This window comes from Hyla sarda, chromosome 4 (assembly GCF_029499605.1).
Source record: "Hyla sarda isolate aHylSar1 chromosome 4, aHylSar1.hap1, whole genome shotgun sequence".
Classification (NCBI taxonomy): domain Eukaryota; kingdom Metazoa; phylum Chordata; class Amphibia; order Anura; family Hylidae; genus Hyla; species Hyla sarda.
This window is the reverse complement of record NC_079192.1, coordinates 394,210,080-394,229,627: the sequence shown is the minus strand read 5'-3', so window position 1 is coordinate 394,229,627 and position 19,548 is coordinate 394,210,080. Positions and strand designations below refer to the sequence as shown.

The 19,548-nt window shown below is 42.2% G+C and overlaps 1 protein-coding gene across 3 annotated transcripts in view; it reads right to left on the bottom strand.

Annotated features, from left to right (window-relative positions):
- The window catches only part of ANO2 (anoctamin 2), a 233,914-nt gene that overhangs the window by 90,310 nt on the left and 124,056 nt on the right, over nucleotides 1-19,548 (bottom strand). For all 3 annotated transcript variants that reach the window (XM_056517209.1, XM_056517211.1, XM_056517210.1), the window contains one exon: nucleotides 15,105-15,176. In XM_056517209.1, the coding sequence (XP_056373184.1) occupies nucleotides 15,105-15,176 (72 nt within the window). The remainder of the gene's footprint in view (nucleotides 1-15,104; nucleotides 15,177-19,548) is intronic.

The window sequence follows — 19,548 nt, the reverse complement described above, 5'->3', positions numbered from 1 at the left end:
CGCTGAGCTGCTCCTGAGACGTGTAAGACAATCTCTGACCCCAATCATGAAATTGCAACATCTACTCCGCGCAATTTAAAGAATGTCTACGTTTTATTGTCAACGTCGCCAAGAAAGATGAATCTCACCTTGTTAACCTTGTGACTTTCACAACTATTGGTAGAAAATGGTGAGGATGTTTCTACTTTATTACAACAGGAGATAGATATATAGATATATATGAGATAGATAGATAGATAAAAAAAACAAATTGATGCAGCACACCACAGCTTGAAAATCACGGTGTAAGGTTTATTCCATAGTGTATTCCAATAGACAAAGTTTCACCAGCCTCACGCTGGCTTTTTTTTTATGGATTAAGGAATCGGCGACCGAGGCTCCAAGCATGCTTGCACCCCGTTCAAAATTACTTACCTATCTTGATGTGCTGTTCATATTTGGACTGTAGATAGATAGATATGAGATAGATAGATATGAGATAGATAGATATTAGATGGATAGATAGATATGAGATAGATAGATATGAGATAGATAGATAAGAGATAGATAGATATGAGATAGATAGATATGAGATAGATAGATGGATAGATATGAGATAGATAGATAGATATGAGATAGATATGAGATAGATAGATAGATATGAGATAGATAGATAGATATATAGATAGATATGAGATAGATAGATAGATAGATATGAGATAGATATGAGATAGATAGATAGATATGAGATAGATAGATATGAGATAGATAGAGCGATAGATATACAGCAACAGGAGAATGCAGCAGCACACTGCCAGCACAAGGATATAGGTGCAACATGAATATGCAGTTAAAACATGGAGAGCTATACAGCTATGGTGTAATAGATGCAAATGTGAAACTATGAAATAGTGAGGCACTTAGCTCGCAAATTTGTCTCCGCCGGCGGTCAAATAGCTTGGACCGTCCCACCGCGATAAGGTAGCCTCCTGGGACGGACCCTACTCTGTGAATATGCCTCTGTGTGAACAGTTCAGTAAGCATGGTAGGATCTGGAACATCCAAGCCACCTTATATACACACCTGATAGAGGTGGGTGGGGTGCAAGGCCAACATGGAGGTAGCCACTCCCCCGTATGTGGGGGAGTAACATATAGCATTACACCATAGCTGTATAGCTCTCCATGTTTTAACTGCATATTCATGTTGCACCTATATCCTTGTGCTGGCAGTGTGCTGCTGCATTCTCCTGTTGCTGTATATCTAGCCTAGTAGCGTGCACCTGTAGGCCAGGTCCATATAATAGTTTGGTATCAACTAAAGTGCTGGCTGACTTATTCTTTGTCTGTATTGCACATACGGGGGAGTGGCTACCTCCATGTTGGCCTTGCACCCCACCCACCTCTATCAGGTGTGTATATAAGGTGGCTTGGATGTTCCAGATCCTACCATGCTTACTGAACTGTTCACACAGAGGCATATTCACAGAGTAGGGTCCGTCCCAGGAGGCTACCTTATCGCGGTGGGACGGTCCAAGCTATTTGACCGCCGGCGGAGACAAATTTGCGAGCTAAGTGCCTCACTATTTCATAGTTTCACATTTGCATCTATTACACCATAGCTGTATAGCTCTCCATGTTTTAACTGCATATTCATGTTGCACCTATATCCTTGTGCTGGCAGTGTGCTGCTGCATTCTCCTGTTGCTGTATATCTAGCCTAGTAGCGTGCACCTGTAGGCCAGGTCCATATAATAGTTTGGTATCAACTAAAGTGCTGGCTGACTTATTCTTTGTCTGTATTGCACATACGGGGGAGTGGCTACCTCCATGTTGGCCTTGCACCCCACCCACCTCTATCAGGTGTGTATATAAGGTGGCTTGGATGTTCCAGATCCTACCATGCTTACTGAACTGTTCACACAGAGGCATATTCACAGAGTAGGGTCCGTCCCAGGAGGCTACCTTATCGCGGTGGGACGGTCCAAGCTATTTGACCGCCGGCGGAGACAAATTTGCGAGCTAAGTGCCTCACTATTTCATAGTTTCACATTTGCATCTATTACACCATAGCTGTATAGCGCTCCATGTTTTAACTGCATATTCATGTTGCACCTATATCCTTGTGCTGGCAGTGTGCTGCTGCATTCTCCTGTTGCTGTATATCTAGCCTAGTAGCGTGCACCTGTAGGCCAGGTCCATATAATAGTTTGGTATCAACTAAAGTGCTGGCTGACTTATTCTTTGTCTGTAGAGCGATAGATAGATATGAGATAGATAGATAGATAGAGCGATAGATAGATAGATGTGAGATAGATGTGAGATAGATAGATATGAGATAGATAGATAGATATGAGATAGATAGATATGAGATAGATAGATATGAGATTGATAGATAGATAGATAGATATGAGATAGATAGATAGATAGATACATGTGAGATAGATATGAGATAGATAGATAGATACATGTGAGATAGATATGAGATAGATAGATAGATAGATAGATAGATACATGTGAGATAGATATGAGATAGATAGATAGATAGATATACTTTATCAAGTAAAGATTTATAAAAATCACAGTTATCCTATGTTTGTTGTTGACATATAAGTAACATGTGGCCAAGTTTCATGTTAATATGTTTAGCTGTTTGGACGTGATGCTGGAACATACACACATACATACATACATACATACATACATTGAGATTTGGGGGAAAGAATATGAGGTCGGATATGGGGATGAGATATGAGGACGTGATATGAGGTTGGGTTATGGGAACAGGATATGAGGACGGGATATATGAACGGAATATGAGGTCAGGATATGGAGACAGGATGTGAGGATGGGATATGAGAAGGGGATATGAGGAGGGGATATGAGGACAGGGTATGGGGACGGGATATGAGGACAGGATATGGGGACGGGATATGAGGACGGGATATGAGGACAGGATATGGGGACAGGATATGGGGACGGGATATGAGGATGGGATATGAGGACAGGATATGGGGACAGGATATGGGGACGGGATATTAGGAGGGGATATGAAATTGGTATATTAGGACAGGATATGAGGAGGGGATATGAGGACAGGATATGGGGACGGGATATTAGAGGATATGAAATTGGGATATTAGGGCAGGATATGAGGAGGGGATATGAGGACAGGATATGGGGACGGGATATGAGGAGGGAATATGAGGACAGGATATGGGGACGGGATATTAGGACGGGATATGAGGAGGGGATATGAAGACAGGATATGGGGATGGGATATGAGGAGGGGATATGAGGACAGGATATGGGGACCGGATATTAGGACGGGATATGAAATCGGAATATTAGGACGGGATATGAGGAGGGGATATGGGAATGATATATTAGGACGGGATATGAAATCGGGATATTAGGATGGGATATGAGGAGGGGATTTGGCATATGAGGGGGGTATGGTGTCAGGATGTAAGGACAGGATATGAGCACAAAAGCTTCCACCGTTGTTGCTTTTCCTTCCCCCAGGGATTAGGTAGGAAAAACCGGGCAGCACCGGGTACTCAGCTAGTATAAGAATATAAATTACACACAGTGTATAGGAGTCTCGGAGTTTGTGTCTATAAACCCTGGCTCATGTTCACTGTAACATAGTAGAGACCCCCCCCCCCCCTTTTACCTTGAAACATAAATATTAAGGGAAAAGAGTTGAATACAAATTATAAATGTGCAATAAATACCATGTGAGGCCTATAGTCCCCGAACAATTTATCGACCACCAACACGGCTCCCATAAAAAACAAATACATATGTTCCACATCACTAGATGTAATAACCTGCAGTGACAGCAGCGTCTACAGAGGGAAACAGAAATATACTGAGTAACAGCTGAGAGCCGCGCGCCCCCCTACAGGAAAATAAAGCATGGCCGCCGTCTATCCATCACAACCACAGATCAATGCTTCTTTTACTTCACCATTAATTCAATCATTTGGATTATAACTTGTTAGACTTTGGGATCTTTAAAATGTTTTTGCTAGAAACAGGGCCGGTCCTATATTGGATGCTGTTCCCTCTGGTGACAGCCCCTTTCCTCCTCTTATAGTGCATACAATGTACAAATAATCATATCCACAGGAAAGGGGAAAGGTATCTGGTCAGTGCGGCCAAACCGCCGGGAGAACAGAGGACCCCTGTTTTCTATGGGACATTGAAAGATAGTTGGGGGTTCTTTGACTCAGGGGACAAGGGACCCCTTTTCACCCAGAAAACCCTTGTTCTCTATGGGACATCCAAAGATAGTGAGGGTTCTTTGACTGTTCACCCAGTGGACCCCAATTCTCTATGGTCCCCAACCCAGTCCTCCAAGCTCAATAACGGTCCAGGATTAGGAGTTTTCCCTTTTCTATTCCAATGAAGTAACTGAAAAATCACCCAAAAAGTGGGTTTAGAGGACTGTGTAAGGGACCACTGCTGTATGGGACAATTAAAGATAGCGGAGTATAACCTATGTAAAACAAATATAGAGAAAAAGAAACACAACCGCACATCCACAATCTGTATTTTCATCTACTTGCTTCTCAGCATAAATTCAAACACTAACAGGTTGTTATTATACATTTTGATCAAAAAGTACAAGCCCACTCGCCACGTCAAGGCCACCTATTTAGAGTTTAACCCAACATTGGCGTAGCGCCGTGCGGCAGCCACCACCACCCCACTGCTGCCTGACCAAGCCCCTGGCTCCCGGCCACACCACCCCACAGACAAAACATCACAGAAACAATGACCGCCACCAATGTGAATACCTACCAAGTGCTCCCTGCCAGAGGGCTGGGAGAATGCTAGGAGGAAACCCTTATGCATTTATATTTTCATCTACTTGCTTCTTAGCATAAATTAAACACTAACAGGTTGTTATTATACATTTTGATCAAAAAGTACAAGCCCACTCGCCACGTCAAGGCCACCTATTTAGAGTGGGTCCCTAACCCAACATTGGCGTAGCGCTGGGCGGCGGTCACCACCACTGCAACAATTTTATCTAACAGGAGACTGCATAAGGGTTTCCTTCTGGCATTCTCCCAGCCCTCTGGCAGGGAGCACTTGGTAGGTATTCACATTGGTGTGGTTGCACTGCGGCAGTCATTATTACTGTGATGTTTTGTCTGTGGGGTGGTTTTGCCCAGAGCCAGGGGCTTGGTCGGGCAGCAGTGGGGCTGCTTGGCCACTGGGTCGCATGGTGTTGTGGTGGTGGTGACCGCCGCCCAGCGCTACGCCAATGTTGGTTTAGGGACCCACTCTAAATAGGTGGCCTTGTTGTGGCAAGTGGGCTTGTACTTTATGATCAAAATAGATACTAACAACCTGTTAGTGTTTGAATTTATGCAGAGAAGCTAGTAGATCAAAATACAAATGGTGGATGTGCGGCTGTGTTTCCCTTTCTCTATTTTTGGAGTATAACCTATGACTGTTCTTGAGTATCTTTGGATATCCTATAGACAGTGAAAAGAACAGGGGCTAAACATACATTCTACTGCTTCAATCAAGTGGTCCACATGATGGATGGGGGTCCAAGCGGTCAAACCCCCACTGATCAGATAATTGTTTCCTTTACTGTGGATAGGTAATGTTTTTTAATCTTTTAATAACCCTTTCATACAGGGCCATCATACCGCCATACAATATTCAATACCAGTATACCGACATACAGTACTCAATAATAGTACCACCCTACAGTGCTCAAAAATTGTGTCGTTTTACAGTGCTCAATAATAGTACCACCATAAAGTCTTTCACAATATTACCACCATACAGTGCTTCATAATACTACTGCCTTACAGTGCTCAATAATAGTACCACCATAAAGTCTTTCACAACATTACCACCATACAGTGCTTCATAATACTGCTGACTTACAATGCTCAAAAATTGTCCCTCCATACAGTGCTTAATAACTGTACTGCTATACATTGCTCAATAACAGTACCACCCATGCAGTGCTCAATAATAGTACCACCATACATTGCTCAATAATAGTACCTCCATACAGTGCTTTATAACAGTACTGCCATACAGTATTCAATACCAATACCGCCATACAGTACTCAATAATGGTGCCATTATACAGTGCATAAAAAGGTGTCTTTTTACAGTGATCAATAATAGTACTGCCATACAATGTTTAATATGACCTAAATACAGTGCTCAATAATAGTACCGCCATAAAGTGCTTCATAATGTTACCACCATACAGTGCTTTGTAATACCACTGCCGTACATTGCTCACTAGCAGTACCAACATACAGTGCTCAGTAATAGTACCGCCATACAGTGCTCAGTAATAGTACCACTATGCAGTGCTCATTAATAGTACTGTCATACAGTGCTCCATAAAAGTGCCACAATGCAAAAAAAAAAAGTGGTCTCCAAGCTTTGGCTGTCCGGGAATGCTGGGAGTTGTAGATTTACAACCATAGTTTTAAGACCACTGCTTTAGGACAACACCATCAACCAAAGACTCAAGATGGTGCAAAACTACAACTTCCAGCAAGCCTTGACAGCCTGCAGCCCCCACCCGGGTGATCTTCTCCCTACATCCCCCATTGCTTATATCGTATATTTCACAAGAGGTTTCCATCTGGCAGATTGTGATACATCATACATCTCCGGATCTCCTCTAGGGACAGGACCATTAGTGGTTTCCTGGATCCTTCTGGATAGGTAGTTATGGAAGGTCAATGGGTCCCTGGAGGTTGGACGATTATCTGTACTTCAGTCCTTACTAGCTCCGAGGGGACACATTTGTAACTTAAATTGGAGGAAGTTGTACCAAGCACCACAATGGGAATGTCCATTGCAGTCAAATGAATTTTTCGGATAGGAACTGTCTAGTCTGCCAAAATACAGAAAGATGTTAAGAAATTTTGGTAAATGTTTATAGGCTTTCTTTGTGTTATAGGATTTTTTTTGTTCATTTTGGCACTGTTATGGGTGCACTGTGTATGTCACTGTCATGGGGGGTACAGCGTCTGGCACTGTTATGGGGGTACAGTGTCTGGCAGTGTTATGGGTGTACTATGTCTGTCAGTGCTATGGGGGTACAGTGCATGTCACTGTTATGGGTACAGTGCATGGCACTGTTATAGGGGTATAGTGTCTGTCAGTGCTATGGGTGTACTATGTCTGTCACTGTTATGGGGTACAGTGTATGGCACTGTTATGGGGTACAGTGTTTGGCAGTGTTATGGGTGTACTATGTCTGTCAGTGCTATGGGGGTACAGTGCATGTCACTGTTATGGGGTACAGTGTATGGCACTATTATGGGGGTACAGTGCATGTCACTGTTATGGGTACAGTGCATGGCACTGTTATGGGAGTATAGTGTCTGTCAGTGCTATGGGTGTGTACTATGTCTGTTATGGGGTACAGTGTATGGCACTGTTATGGGGTACAGTGTTTGGCAGTGTTATGGGTGTACTATGTCTGTCAGTGCTATGGGGGTACAGTGCATGTCACTGTTATGGGTACAGTGTATGGCACTGTTATGGGGGTATAGTGTCTGTCAGTGCTATGGGTGTACTATGTCTGTCACTGTTATGGGGTACAGTGTATGGCACTGTTATGGGGTACAGTGTATGGCAGTGTTATGGGTGTACTATGTCTGTCAGTGCTATGGGGGTACAGTGCATTTCACTGTTATGGGGTACAGTGTATGGTACAGTACAGTGTTATGGGGTACAGTACAGTGTTATGGGGTACAGTGTATGGCACTATTATGGGAGTACAGTGTCTGGCATTGTTATGGGGTACAGTGTCTGGCACTGTTATACTGTACAAATACTGTTGAAGAGGCACTGTTGCTATCACTGTGGCTGGTACAGGTATGGACTTACTGTTGGTTGGCACTGTTATGGAGGCACTATAACTAGCACAGTTATAGAAGTCATGTTGCTGACATAGTGGCTAGCATGTTATTCAGGATACATTGGCTTCTTACATGATGGGTTTTCTATCGCTGGTATTGTTGTTAACACTTTAGCTGGCAATGTGGCTGACATTCTGATGGGGTTACTCTGGCAAGAAGCAATATTGTGGAGTATATATGGCTACATAAGTAGGTGGGTACTGTGGTTGCCATTTTTCTAGAGCAATGTAACTAAGCACTTTTATGGGTCCCTGGCATTTTAATGAGGGCAATGTGGCTAATACTGGTATAGAGCCTCTGTGGTTGGCACTGTTAAAGTGTACCTGTCCTCAACAAAAACGTTTTACATTATGTAGATAATACCATTATATGTATATTTGTAATATGCATTGGTTAAATTTTTTTTTATATTTTTGGGTAAAAAAGTGCTATCCCTGCAGCTACTGCCTGTGTGTCTATGAGGAGTCCAAATACAGGAAGTGAGGTCAGGATAAGCAGGGCTCTGTGCAGACTCCTGGCTTGTCAGTCATTTTGATGTGTGAGCCGATAGAGCCTCACGCCACAGAGCCCTGCTTGTCCTCAGTGTACATGGCCCTGCTTGTCCTCAGTGTACAGAGCCCTGCTTGTCCTCAGTGTATAGAGCCCTGCTTGTCCTCAGTGTACAGAGCCCTGCTTGTCCTCGGTGTACAGAGCCCTGCTTGTCCTCAGTGTACAGAGCCCTGCTTCTCCTCGGTGTACAGAGCCCTGCTTGTCCTCGGTGTACAGAACCCTGCTTGTCCTCAGTGTACAGAGCCCTTCTTGTCCTCAGTGTACAGAGCCCTGCTTGTCCTCGGTGCACAGAGCCCTGCTTGTCCACGGTGTACAGAGCCCTGCTTGTCCTCAGTGTACAGAGCCCTGCTTGTCCTCGGTGCACAGAGCCCTGCTTGTCCACAGTGTACAGAGCCCTGCTTGTCCTCAGTGTACAGAGCCCCGCTTGTCCTCAGTGTACAGAGCCCTGCTTGTCCTCAGTGTACAGAGCCCTGCTTGTCCTCAGTGTACAGAGCCCTGCTTGTCCTCAGTGTACAGAGCCCTGCTTGTCCTCAGTGTACAGAGCCCTGCTTGTCCTCAGTGTACAGAGCCCTGCTTGTCCTCAGTGTACAGAGCCCTGCTTGTCCTAGGTGTACAGTGCCCTGCTTGTCCTCAGTGTACAGAGCCCTGCTTGTCCTCAGTGTACAGAGCCCTGCTTGTCCTCAGTGTAGAGAGCCCTGCTTGTCCTCAGTGTACAGAGCCCTGCTTATCAACCCTCACTTTCTGTATTTGGACTCCTCACAGAGACACACAGGCAATAGCTGCAGGGACAATATATATATATATATATATATATATATATATATATATATATATATATATATATATTTTAACCAATGTATATTACAAATATACTGTACATATAATGGTATTATCTACATTATATAAAAAGCTTTTCTTGATGACATGTACACTTTAAGTTGTGGTAGACCCAGCGGTACCCATTGTAGTACTGGCCCTGGTTACTATTATGGGGTTACTTTTATGACACTGTTATGGAGGTATTTTTGCAGTGACGTATAATGGTACTGTTTCTGCGACAGTCATGAGGTTACTTTTATGAAACTGTTATGGGGGGTACATTTTGACGCCTGTATTTTGCTCTAATATGGGGATCATTTGGCCATTCTACTATGGACCTTATGTCAAATACAATGGCACTATACTTAGGCAAGTGTGATGCCATTTTGTCAGCAAACGTATCTTATTGTGTTTTACACTGTATTTATTTTGTGTTATTATGTTGCTGTATGTTGCGTTTCCATTGTTACAGAAAGCTTTAGTATAGACTTGTATGGGATGAGTGAGTCCTGCTGAGAGTCTATAGGAGACCGATGGCATCTGGTATGAGTTTTCTTCTAAACGTGGGGCTGAGGGCTCGTGAGTTATAGTCCTACAGTCTATGACATAGAAATAATAAACAGAGAAGTATAACAAGATGTACATTAAAGACCCATAAGTGTGTGAGGAATAATAAATATCTCATTACTACGTTGTGTTTTCATGGTCTGACGCTCCTGTCTATGAGATTATGACAACACTTCCTGTCCTACGTATTGGCAGCTCAGCAGAACACCAGGAGAAATCGTGGCAGATCAGAACCAAGCTGAATCAAAAAATAAATAATAAAAAATTCAAAAAATAAATAAATTATAATAAAAAAGCCAACAATAAATAGATAAATAAAGCCAAACATTTTAGAAAATCCATAAAAAAATAATAAAAGTCTGGCAGTTTCTGAGTTTGACGCGTTTCGAGTGTAAAGCTCTTACTCGTAAGATAAAGATTGTTTTCACATAAGGCTGCATTTTCTTATGATAGACGGGCTATGAGAAGAATCCCATGGGAATCTGTCACTGGGAAATCTGCTATATAACTGTTAGAACAGTTACGTAGCACTGGTGTATATATATTCTGATCCCATAGTGATAGCAGAAGCTGTATACAGATAGAGCTAGAGGGGAGGTGTATTATTCCTATATATCCTGATCCCATAGTGATAGCAACAGCAGTATACATATAGAGCTAGAGGGGAGGTGTATAATTACTATATATCCTGATCCCATAGTGATAGCAGCAGTATAGAGATAGACCTAGATGGGAGGTGCATGAATACTATATCCTGATCCCATAGAGATAGCAGCAGCAGTATACAGATAGTACTGGGAGAGGAGGTGTATGCAACTATATATACTGATCCCATAGTGATAGCAGCAGCAGTATACAGACAGAGCTGGTGGAAAGTTGTATAACTATCAAATATCCTGATACCATAGAGATAGCAGCAGCAATATACAGATAGAGCTGGGGGGAGGTGCATAAGTACTAAAGATCCTGATCCCATAGAGATAACTGCAGCAGTATACAGATAGAGATGGGAAGGGAGGTGTACAACTACTAACGATCCTAAACCCATATAGATAACAGCAGCAGTATAAAGATAGAGCTGGAGGTAATGAATACAACTACTATATATCCTGATCTCATATAGATAGCAGCAGTATACTGATAGAGCTGTAGGGGAGATGTCTAACCTTCTATATATACATTGATCCCATAGAGATAGCAGCAGCAGTATACATATAGAGCTGGAGGGGAGGTGAATAACTACTATGTATCCTGATCCCATGGAGATAGCAGCAGAAGTATACATATAGAGCTGGAGGGGATGTGTATAAACTTCTATATATACACTGATCCCATAGAGATAGCAGCAGCAGTATACATATAGAGCTGGAGGGGAGGTGAATAACTACTATATATACTGATCCCATAGAGATAGCAGCAGAAGTATAGAAATAGAGCTGGAGGGGAGGTGTATAACAACTATATACAGTATCCTGATCCCATAGAGATAGCAGCAGTATACAGATAAAACTGGAAGGTCACATGTATAACTGTTGTATAACCTGATCCCATAGAGATAGCAGCAGTATACAGATATGGGTGAGGAGGGGTCTGTGAGCTAATAGAAGGGGATCTGGTAGGTGAGAATCTTGTAGTTCACTAGAAGTCAGCTAATCCAGTACAGACTTCCTTTTTGACACATTACATGAATGTAACTAGTGATCACATGACCCCGTTACAGTAACGAACGCATAGATGCAGCTGTGCTGGCATAAAACAAATGGCAATGTGCAACTGGTGACGGTGAGTGTGCATAATATGGGCAAAAGAATTAATAGAAAAAATAAACCCGGAGTACTTCTTTAAAATGTTATTTTCATGATGAATTTTTTTCCTTCGTTTTCTGCATTCATGAAGTGCTGCGTAGTCTGTTTTAATTGCTAGTCGTGGAAAGATCCGGTGTGGCCTTAGGGGTTCGATTCAATATTAAATTCACACCGCGCAGCTTAGGATGATGCTTGACTAACACCTGATCAATTATTTATGAAACAACGTTAACAACGCCAACGCTATACAATATGGACTTGGAAGGGGGGGAAAAAAAAGTTCCATATAGTTGGCCCGTAAGACTTTTGTAGCACTTGATATTTTCAACCTCTATTATACATGACGCAAAGCCCATCGGGTAAGTGGCACATTTATTCTTCCCAGAAACAATAATGAACTTTGTAACGAGATCAAGGACCAAGACTTGTTAAACCTTCGAAGGATCACGTCAGATCTACTTACATGAGGAAACAAATTCCACGGGAAAAAAAACAAAACTTTAATTTAGGACAATTTTTTTTTATTCTTATTTTTCAGCTTTTTTTTAAATTTATTTTTATTTTTTTCAAAAACATCATTCGCTAAAACCATTCCTGACCGTGGGTCTGTAAAAGTTTCCATGTCATGCGTAAGTCCCTTTAGAGCTTAATCCTATTTTTAATAGGAAATGTTATTTGGTGATATTGATACGCAGATAATACCCCGAGTCTTTGTCAATGCCCCTCTTGGGTAAAGAAGTTACACTTCCCCACATGTCTTGGAAGCGGATGGCGTCCCACATTGATGACATCATACTGACTCAACGCTGATCATTCTCATAGGCTACCAGATGTCTTTGGATCATAAAAAACTCCAGCACGCTGTGTTTTTATTTTTTCTATTTTTTTACTTTATATTTTAGTTATTTTTTTGTTATTTTTATTTTTATTTTATTTATTTTTGGCTTTTTTGTAACTACACCCTTATTTAAATCTTGGACCCTGGAAACATGTTTCATAAAGAAAGAGACAAAACTAAATATCCCAGACTTGTGGTTGTAAATTTCTTGGAAGAAAAAAAAAAATAAAAAATTCTATAAGCCATGTGTACGGCAACTGAAGATCTGGATTTATCGGGTAACCTAATATTCCATACTGTGCTTGTAGAATACTGGGCAAGTGGAATTCTGGATATTGTTCTCATTTGTTACAGTGTTTCTTTTGTGCTTGAAATTTGGAATTGTTACATTTCAATATACTTAGGTGTTAGGTTGTAGCAAGCAAAAGTAAGAGTTTTTTTTTCTATTTTTAAAGAGCGATTCATAAATATTTGAATTTTTTTTCAAAATCTGAGTTGTTAAAAAGATTGCATATTTTTATATGAAACTTCATATGCTTTCTTTTTATACTAATTATTGTTATTTATTATTCTTACAATTAAAATATATATCTATACATTTTATTTTATATTAAAGGGGTACTCCATTTGAAATATCTGATGCCCTATCCAAAGGATAGGGGATAAGATGTTAGATTGTGGGGATCCCGCCGCTGGAAACCCCCGTGATCTCCGGGCCGGCAGCGGTGGCATCTTGAAGTTGAAAGCTTGCAGCTTCCGCGTTTGTGACGTCATGCCCCGCCCTCTCCATTCATGTCTATGGGAGGGTGCGTGATGGCTGATACATAGCTGCCACGCCTCCTCCCATAGACGTGAATGGAGGGGGCGTGGCGGCTTGCATTGCCCCGTACACTGAATGACAGCGATGGGACCCCTGCGATATAACATCTTAACCCCTATCCCTTGGATAGGGGATAAGATGTTTCGAGAGGAGTACCCCTTTAACCATATTCTAAATGATATGCTATGTTTTATTTTCGTGATTTGTTATTCATGTTGTAATTTTGTTTATAATTTCTTTTTTGGCAAATATTTTATTTTAGCTTAAGCATATTCTAAATCATATGCGATGTTATATTATTGTTTTCTATTATTTTGTTGATTTTTTTAAAATATTTTTTTATATTTTATTTTATACCAAGCATAATTTAAATGCTATGTTATGTTATTGTCATTCATTATTTTGTTCATTATTATCTTTTTTTTTTTTTTGTTAAATATTTTATTTTTTATTAAGTATATTCTAAATGATATGTTAGACAACCAAACTTAACAGAAGAAAAGAAACAAATCTTTCTGTCCATTATTAATTTGCAGTTAAAGGGGTACTCCGGCCCTAAGACATCTTATCCCCTATGCAAAGGATAGGGGATAAGATGTCTGACGGGGGACAGGTCACGATGCCGCCCCCGTGTGACGTCACCCACAACTAGAGATGAGCGAACTTACAGTAAGTTCGATTCATCACAAACTTCTCGGCTCGGCAGTTGATGGCTTTTCCTGCATAAATTAGTTCAGCTTTCAGGTGCTCCCGTGGGCTGGAAAAGGTGGATACAGTCCTAGGAGACTCTTTCCTAGGAATGTATCCACCTTTTCCAGCCCACCGGAGCACCAGAAAGCTGAACTAATTTATGCAGGAAAAGTCAGCAACCGCCGAGCCGAGAAGATCGTGACGAATCGAATTTACTGTAAGTTCGCTCATCTCTACCCACAACCCACGCTATGCAAGTCTATGGGAGGGGGCGTGACAGCCGTCCAGCAGACCCCTCCCATAGACTTGCATAGCGGGGGCGTGGTGTGACATCACACAGGGGCGGAGTTGTGATGTCACGATACTCCGGCCCCTTGGTCGGCACCCGGTAGTTTGTGAGCTGGCAGCGTGGCGTGCAGCTCAAAGAGGTGGGTGCCGAATGAAAGATTGCAGGGGTCCCCAGCGGCGGGACCACCACGGTCAGACATCTTATCCCCTATACATAATATGTCTCAGGGTCGGAGTACCCCTTTAAAGGGGTTATCCAGGAATAGAAATACAGAGCTAATTTTTGTTGTTCAAAAAACAGTTCCATGTCTGTCCACAGGTTCTGTGTGGTCAGCTTGGCTCCATTCCCTTCAATTGAACTGAACCACACCCAACCTGGAGACAGACGGGGAGCGTTTTTTTTACAGAAATCAACCAGGGGTTCACCAGTTTTGTATACCCAGTCAAAAAAGGTTAATAATTTTTGCTTATTCTCTCTCTACCAGATATACCCCCCCCCCTTTTGCGTTCCAACTTCCTGCGTATATTCTTAGGCTGTGTTCACACTGCGGAACATTCCAGACGAACATCCCGCTGGCAGATTTTGAATTTCCACTGCGGAAATTCATCTGTGTGCGCGGTGCAGCAGAATCCCGTGAAAAAAACTATGGGACTTTGCTGCAACGGAATTTTCAAGCTAAATTTTTCCGCCCAATTCCGCTAGGAAATTCTGCCATGTGAACATAGCCTTATTATCTTATCTACCAAAAATGAGAAGTAGAATCAATCAATTAAAATGTGGATAAATAAACACTATATTTGAGGCCAATGATGCACTCGTCTTACCCCATTTTTACAGGCTTTCCATTTTTCCTTCATTAAAAGCAACTTGGTCTCGTATTCGGGTCTTGGATGCTCCTATAGATTAAAACAGAACAAAAGAAGAACTATATTAGTTTTCATCCACTTTTCTTTTGTCAACGTCAAACACGACCAGCAGAGGACAATACACCGAGGCACAATTGAGAACATGTGTCTTTTATATATATTTTTTTTATTTTTTTCAACCATAGGACACGATTCAACACAATCACTAGAATTGGAGGGACCAAACACGTAAGGACACGCAAAGGTCTAACAAAAGGGAAACAGGTCAAACCTTTATACGCTCCTTGGTGCATATTCGATGATGAAAAGGGAGAAAAGACACATTATAAATACACGCCAAACAGAAAAAAAAAAGTTATAGTATTTTCTTTTCATTGAAATCACAGAAATATCTGAACCTCATAAATTAATTGTAAATAAATGACTGCATTTTATGTAACCTGTTCCTATATTGTGCATTAATGAGTAAACAGTACCACCCATGAGTAGAGATGAGCAAATCGATTCAACAGAAGTCTTTTCCCCAAAAAATTTATTCATTCCCAATATTTTTAGGACTTGTTTTGGGCGATTAGAAAAGAAGCAGGGACTCCTGTCAAAGGCAGGAGTTCCTGTTTCTGTACACATAGCTGTGGAGCTTACAATTCTAAATGTATGCTTCACTTCTCATTGAGTGTACAGAAGCAGGAACTTCTGCCTTTGACAGGAGTCCCTGCTTCTATATATACTTTAATGTAGCATTCCATGCAAATAGTGTATTGTGCCAAAAAAAAGTATGTACAGGAACAAGGACTCCTATTAAAGGGATACTCTGCCCCTATACATCTTATCCCCTATCCAAAGGATAGGGAATAAGATGTTTGATCGTGGGGGTCCCGCCGCTAGGGACCCCTGCGATCTAGGCTGCGGCATTTGGTGCACGGAGCGAACTTTGCTCCATGACGGATGACTGGCGATGCGGGGCGGAGGCTCGTGACATCACGGCCACGCCCCCTCAATGAAAGTCTATAAACTTGTATTGAGGGGGCGTGGCCGTGACGTCACGAGCCTTCGGCTTTGCACCCGATGTTTTAAACTAATGACAGGTGCAACAGGGAGATCGCGGGGGTCCCCAGCAGCGGGTCCCCCGTGATCAGACATCTTATCCCCTATCCTTTGGATAAGGGATAAGATGTCTAGGTGTGGAGTACCCCTTTAGGGTGCGTTCCCACAGGGCGTATACGCAGCGTTTTGGAGCCGGGGCCGCGTGTCACAGACACACTGGCACATGGCCCCGCCTCCAAAACTCACTACACACATAGGGCTGCCGCCGGAGAGCCCTGTGTGTATAGTGAGCAAGGGATACGCAGTGTATTTCCCGCTGCTGCCGTAAAATTTGCGCAGCGTCAAATACGCTGCGTATACGCCCTGTGGGAACGCACCCTAAAAGGAAAAAATTCCTGAGCTGTATGCATTGGGGCTTACACTCACTACATTCACGAATGTGTGTGACTACTTGGAGGCACAGTAATAAGCTATGCTGTATGCATTGCCGCTTACTCAATACATGCGCAGGGCCAACTGCTCTGCCCCTGGGCCAGTGATTGTTAACTGAGCAGTGAGGCAAACAGTGTATGCTTCACTGCTCACTGAGTGTACAGGAGCAGGAATTCCTGCTTTTGACAGGAGTCCCTGCTCCAGTATATATTGTCCATAACATCCTATACTGATAGTGTAATGTGCCACAGAAGGTATGTACAGGCACAGGAACTCCTGTGAAAGTCAAGAGCCCCTGCTCCTTTACCCTGAGCCATGTGCATCACTACATTTGCCAATATGTGCGGCTGCACGGAGGTATGTGGCAATACTGTATGTGTCACGGCTTACTCTACATTTGTTGGGTTGGGTGCTCTTTACCCGACCCAGCCAATGTCTACAGACAAATCCAAAATAGATCTGATAGCTGATTCAAGTAAATCTACCCGGTACAAAGAGATTTGCACATCTTAACCCCTGAACTTTCCTCTAGGCAAAAAAATGTCCACAAGTCACAGGAATGTCACAATTTTACCATAAACAATATTTGACTAAAGCTGGCCATTGACATAATATAATGGTCGACTAAAATTAACCAAGTTTGGCGCGTTTTGCGAAACTTTGCCGTAAGTGTGATTGAAAATGCGATTGACATTGGTACCCAATGACAATAGGGATTGATAGAATTAGATAACCTCTCCAACATTATTGTGTCTCCAAAGATAAGTGGCTACAACATGTCTGGTATCCACATAAGTTCTTCTTCCCTATAGAAGGTTTTGCTTGCTTTATTGGTGACACAATAAAATTCCTCAAAATAGCCGTCCTTTAGTACATTCTGATTGGAGATCATTTAACAGCATAACAGGAACAAACCAACATGTTTAATGCTTAGTACAAAGCATTGGTTTGTTCCAGCTATGCTGTTAAATTATCACTGACCATCCCCCAAAAAAACTCCTATTTTTGGGATTTTAATGGGCTACCGATAAAGCAAGCTAAACCTTCTATAAGGATGAAGGACTTAAGTGGATACCAATTACTTATACAGCCACTTATCTTTGGAGACACATAAAAGGTTGCATAGGTTTTAACCCATTATGGAGTGCTGGTCTAGATTTGCCACAGATGATAATTTGGACTTGAGTTCCATGCATCTGAAAGTTGAGTTGTCTACTTTTTCCCTTGCGTTTAAATAAATGGAACATTTTCCAATGAAGGCTTTGCCATTAAAGGGGTACTCTGTCCCTAGACATCTTAGCCCCCATCTCAGCTGCAGCAGCTGCGGCACCCCAAACTTCGCTCCGTTCTGGATGACTGGCAATGCCAGGTGGAGGCTTGTGACGTCATGGCCATGCCCCCTCAATGCAAGTCTATGGGAGGGGGCGTGACAGCCATCACGCCCCCTCCCATAGACTTGCATTGAGGGGGCTTGGCCATGACGTCACGAGCAGGACATGGCCATGACGTCGTGAGCCTCCGGCGCTGCACCTGACACTCTAAAATGAATGCCGGGGGCAGCAGGGAGATCCCCTGCTGGGGGCCCCCGCGATTAGACATTTTATACCTTATCCATTGGAAGGGGATAAGATGTCTAGGGGTGGAGTACACCTTTAAGGTATAGAATGAATGGGTCCCTCCCCCAACATTTGCATGTTTGCTGTCTGGTACCCCTATTGATTTGAATGGGAAGGTGCCCAGACATTCTTAGCATTGATGGGATCCAAGCATATCTACTGTATGTGACTTTTATGACTTGTTATAAAAGTCTATCATAGGCCCTTTAATTAGTATATACTTGACTAGGTAGCTTGGTCAAGATGTGAAAAGATGAAGATAATTTGAGAGAATGAGCATGACCTGAAAAGTATCTAGAATGGAGAACGTTATTAAAAGTATGGGCCAAGCCTCCATTCACCTATCGAGTTTGGTACAATGAAGTCAGGCCATGCAATAAGACTCTTGGAGGGGGAGACCTAGCTCTGGTTGTTCTTATCTCCTTTCTTAAGAACCTGTGTAGAACCTTAAAAAGATCTATAGTCCAACCAACCAATGGGTGGGAATTGGCTTTGGGTCACAAAGGAGAAACAAGTATCAAGTACCAAAGCAAGGCACCATAAGGGGACTCCATATTTCCATAGAAGCCCCCTCTTTTATGCCTCCCACAGATTATTGATAATGACAGGAGAGAGTTTTGCTTCAATCTACTGTATTTTGAAGGACTTATCACCCCTATGAATGCCATGAGGAAGATTATAGGAGTCATTAAAGGGTTTCGAGGTAAAGTAAGGCAAACCATTGCATTATACTACATGGTGACAATATAGCACTGCAATGGGGACTTGCAGGAGCAGATGATTTGCCTCTGCAAGTTACCTACCATCCGAGTTAGCATATCCTGTAGTAGAAATGCAAAGATGTTACATTATGAAAGAACAGAAAGACACGTTAATACCCCGTTGTATGACATAATATTGGCTTCTCCATAATGGTGACTTTTCACCTGGACCATGATGTTTCCATATGAAAGGAACATAACATTCTATTGTAGCTTGTTTTCTGCTCATAAATAAGGGAATAGTCCTTTTCGCAGAGGTCCCGGGGCACTGTAGCATGTGCGTCTTTAATAATTGATCATTGTAAACAAAAGCTCATTCAGAACACATTAATATTAAGGTAAAGCTAAAACCTTATAAAATATCACATGGGTTTGCATAACCTGATTAAAGGTACAATAATGACCATGTCAATAACATTATACCCATAATGTTGTGTAATATACTTACCCTTCATAGACAGTAGTTTCCTATTAGTTGTTCCCACCAGTTTTGTTGGGATCTGGGAACAATTCAACATGTATGGGGTGTTGTCAGCTACTCTTTTAGTT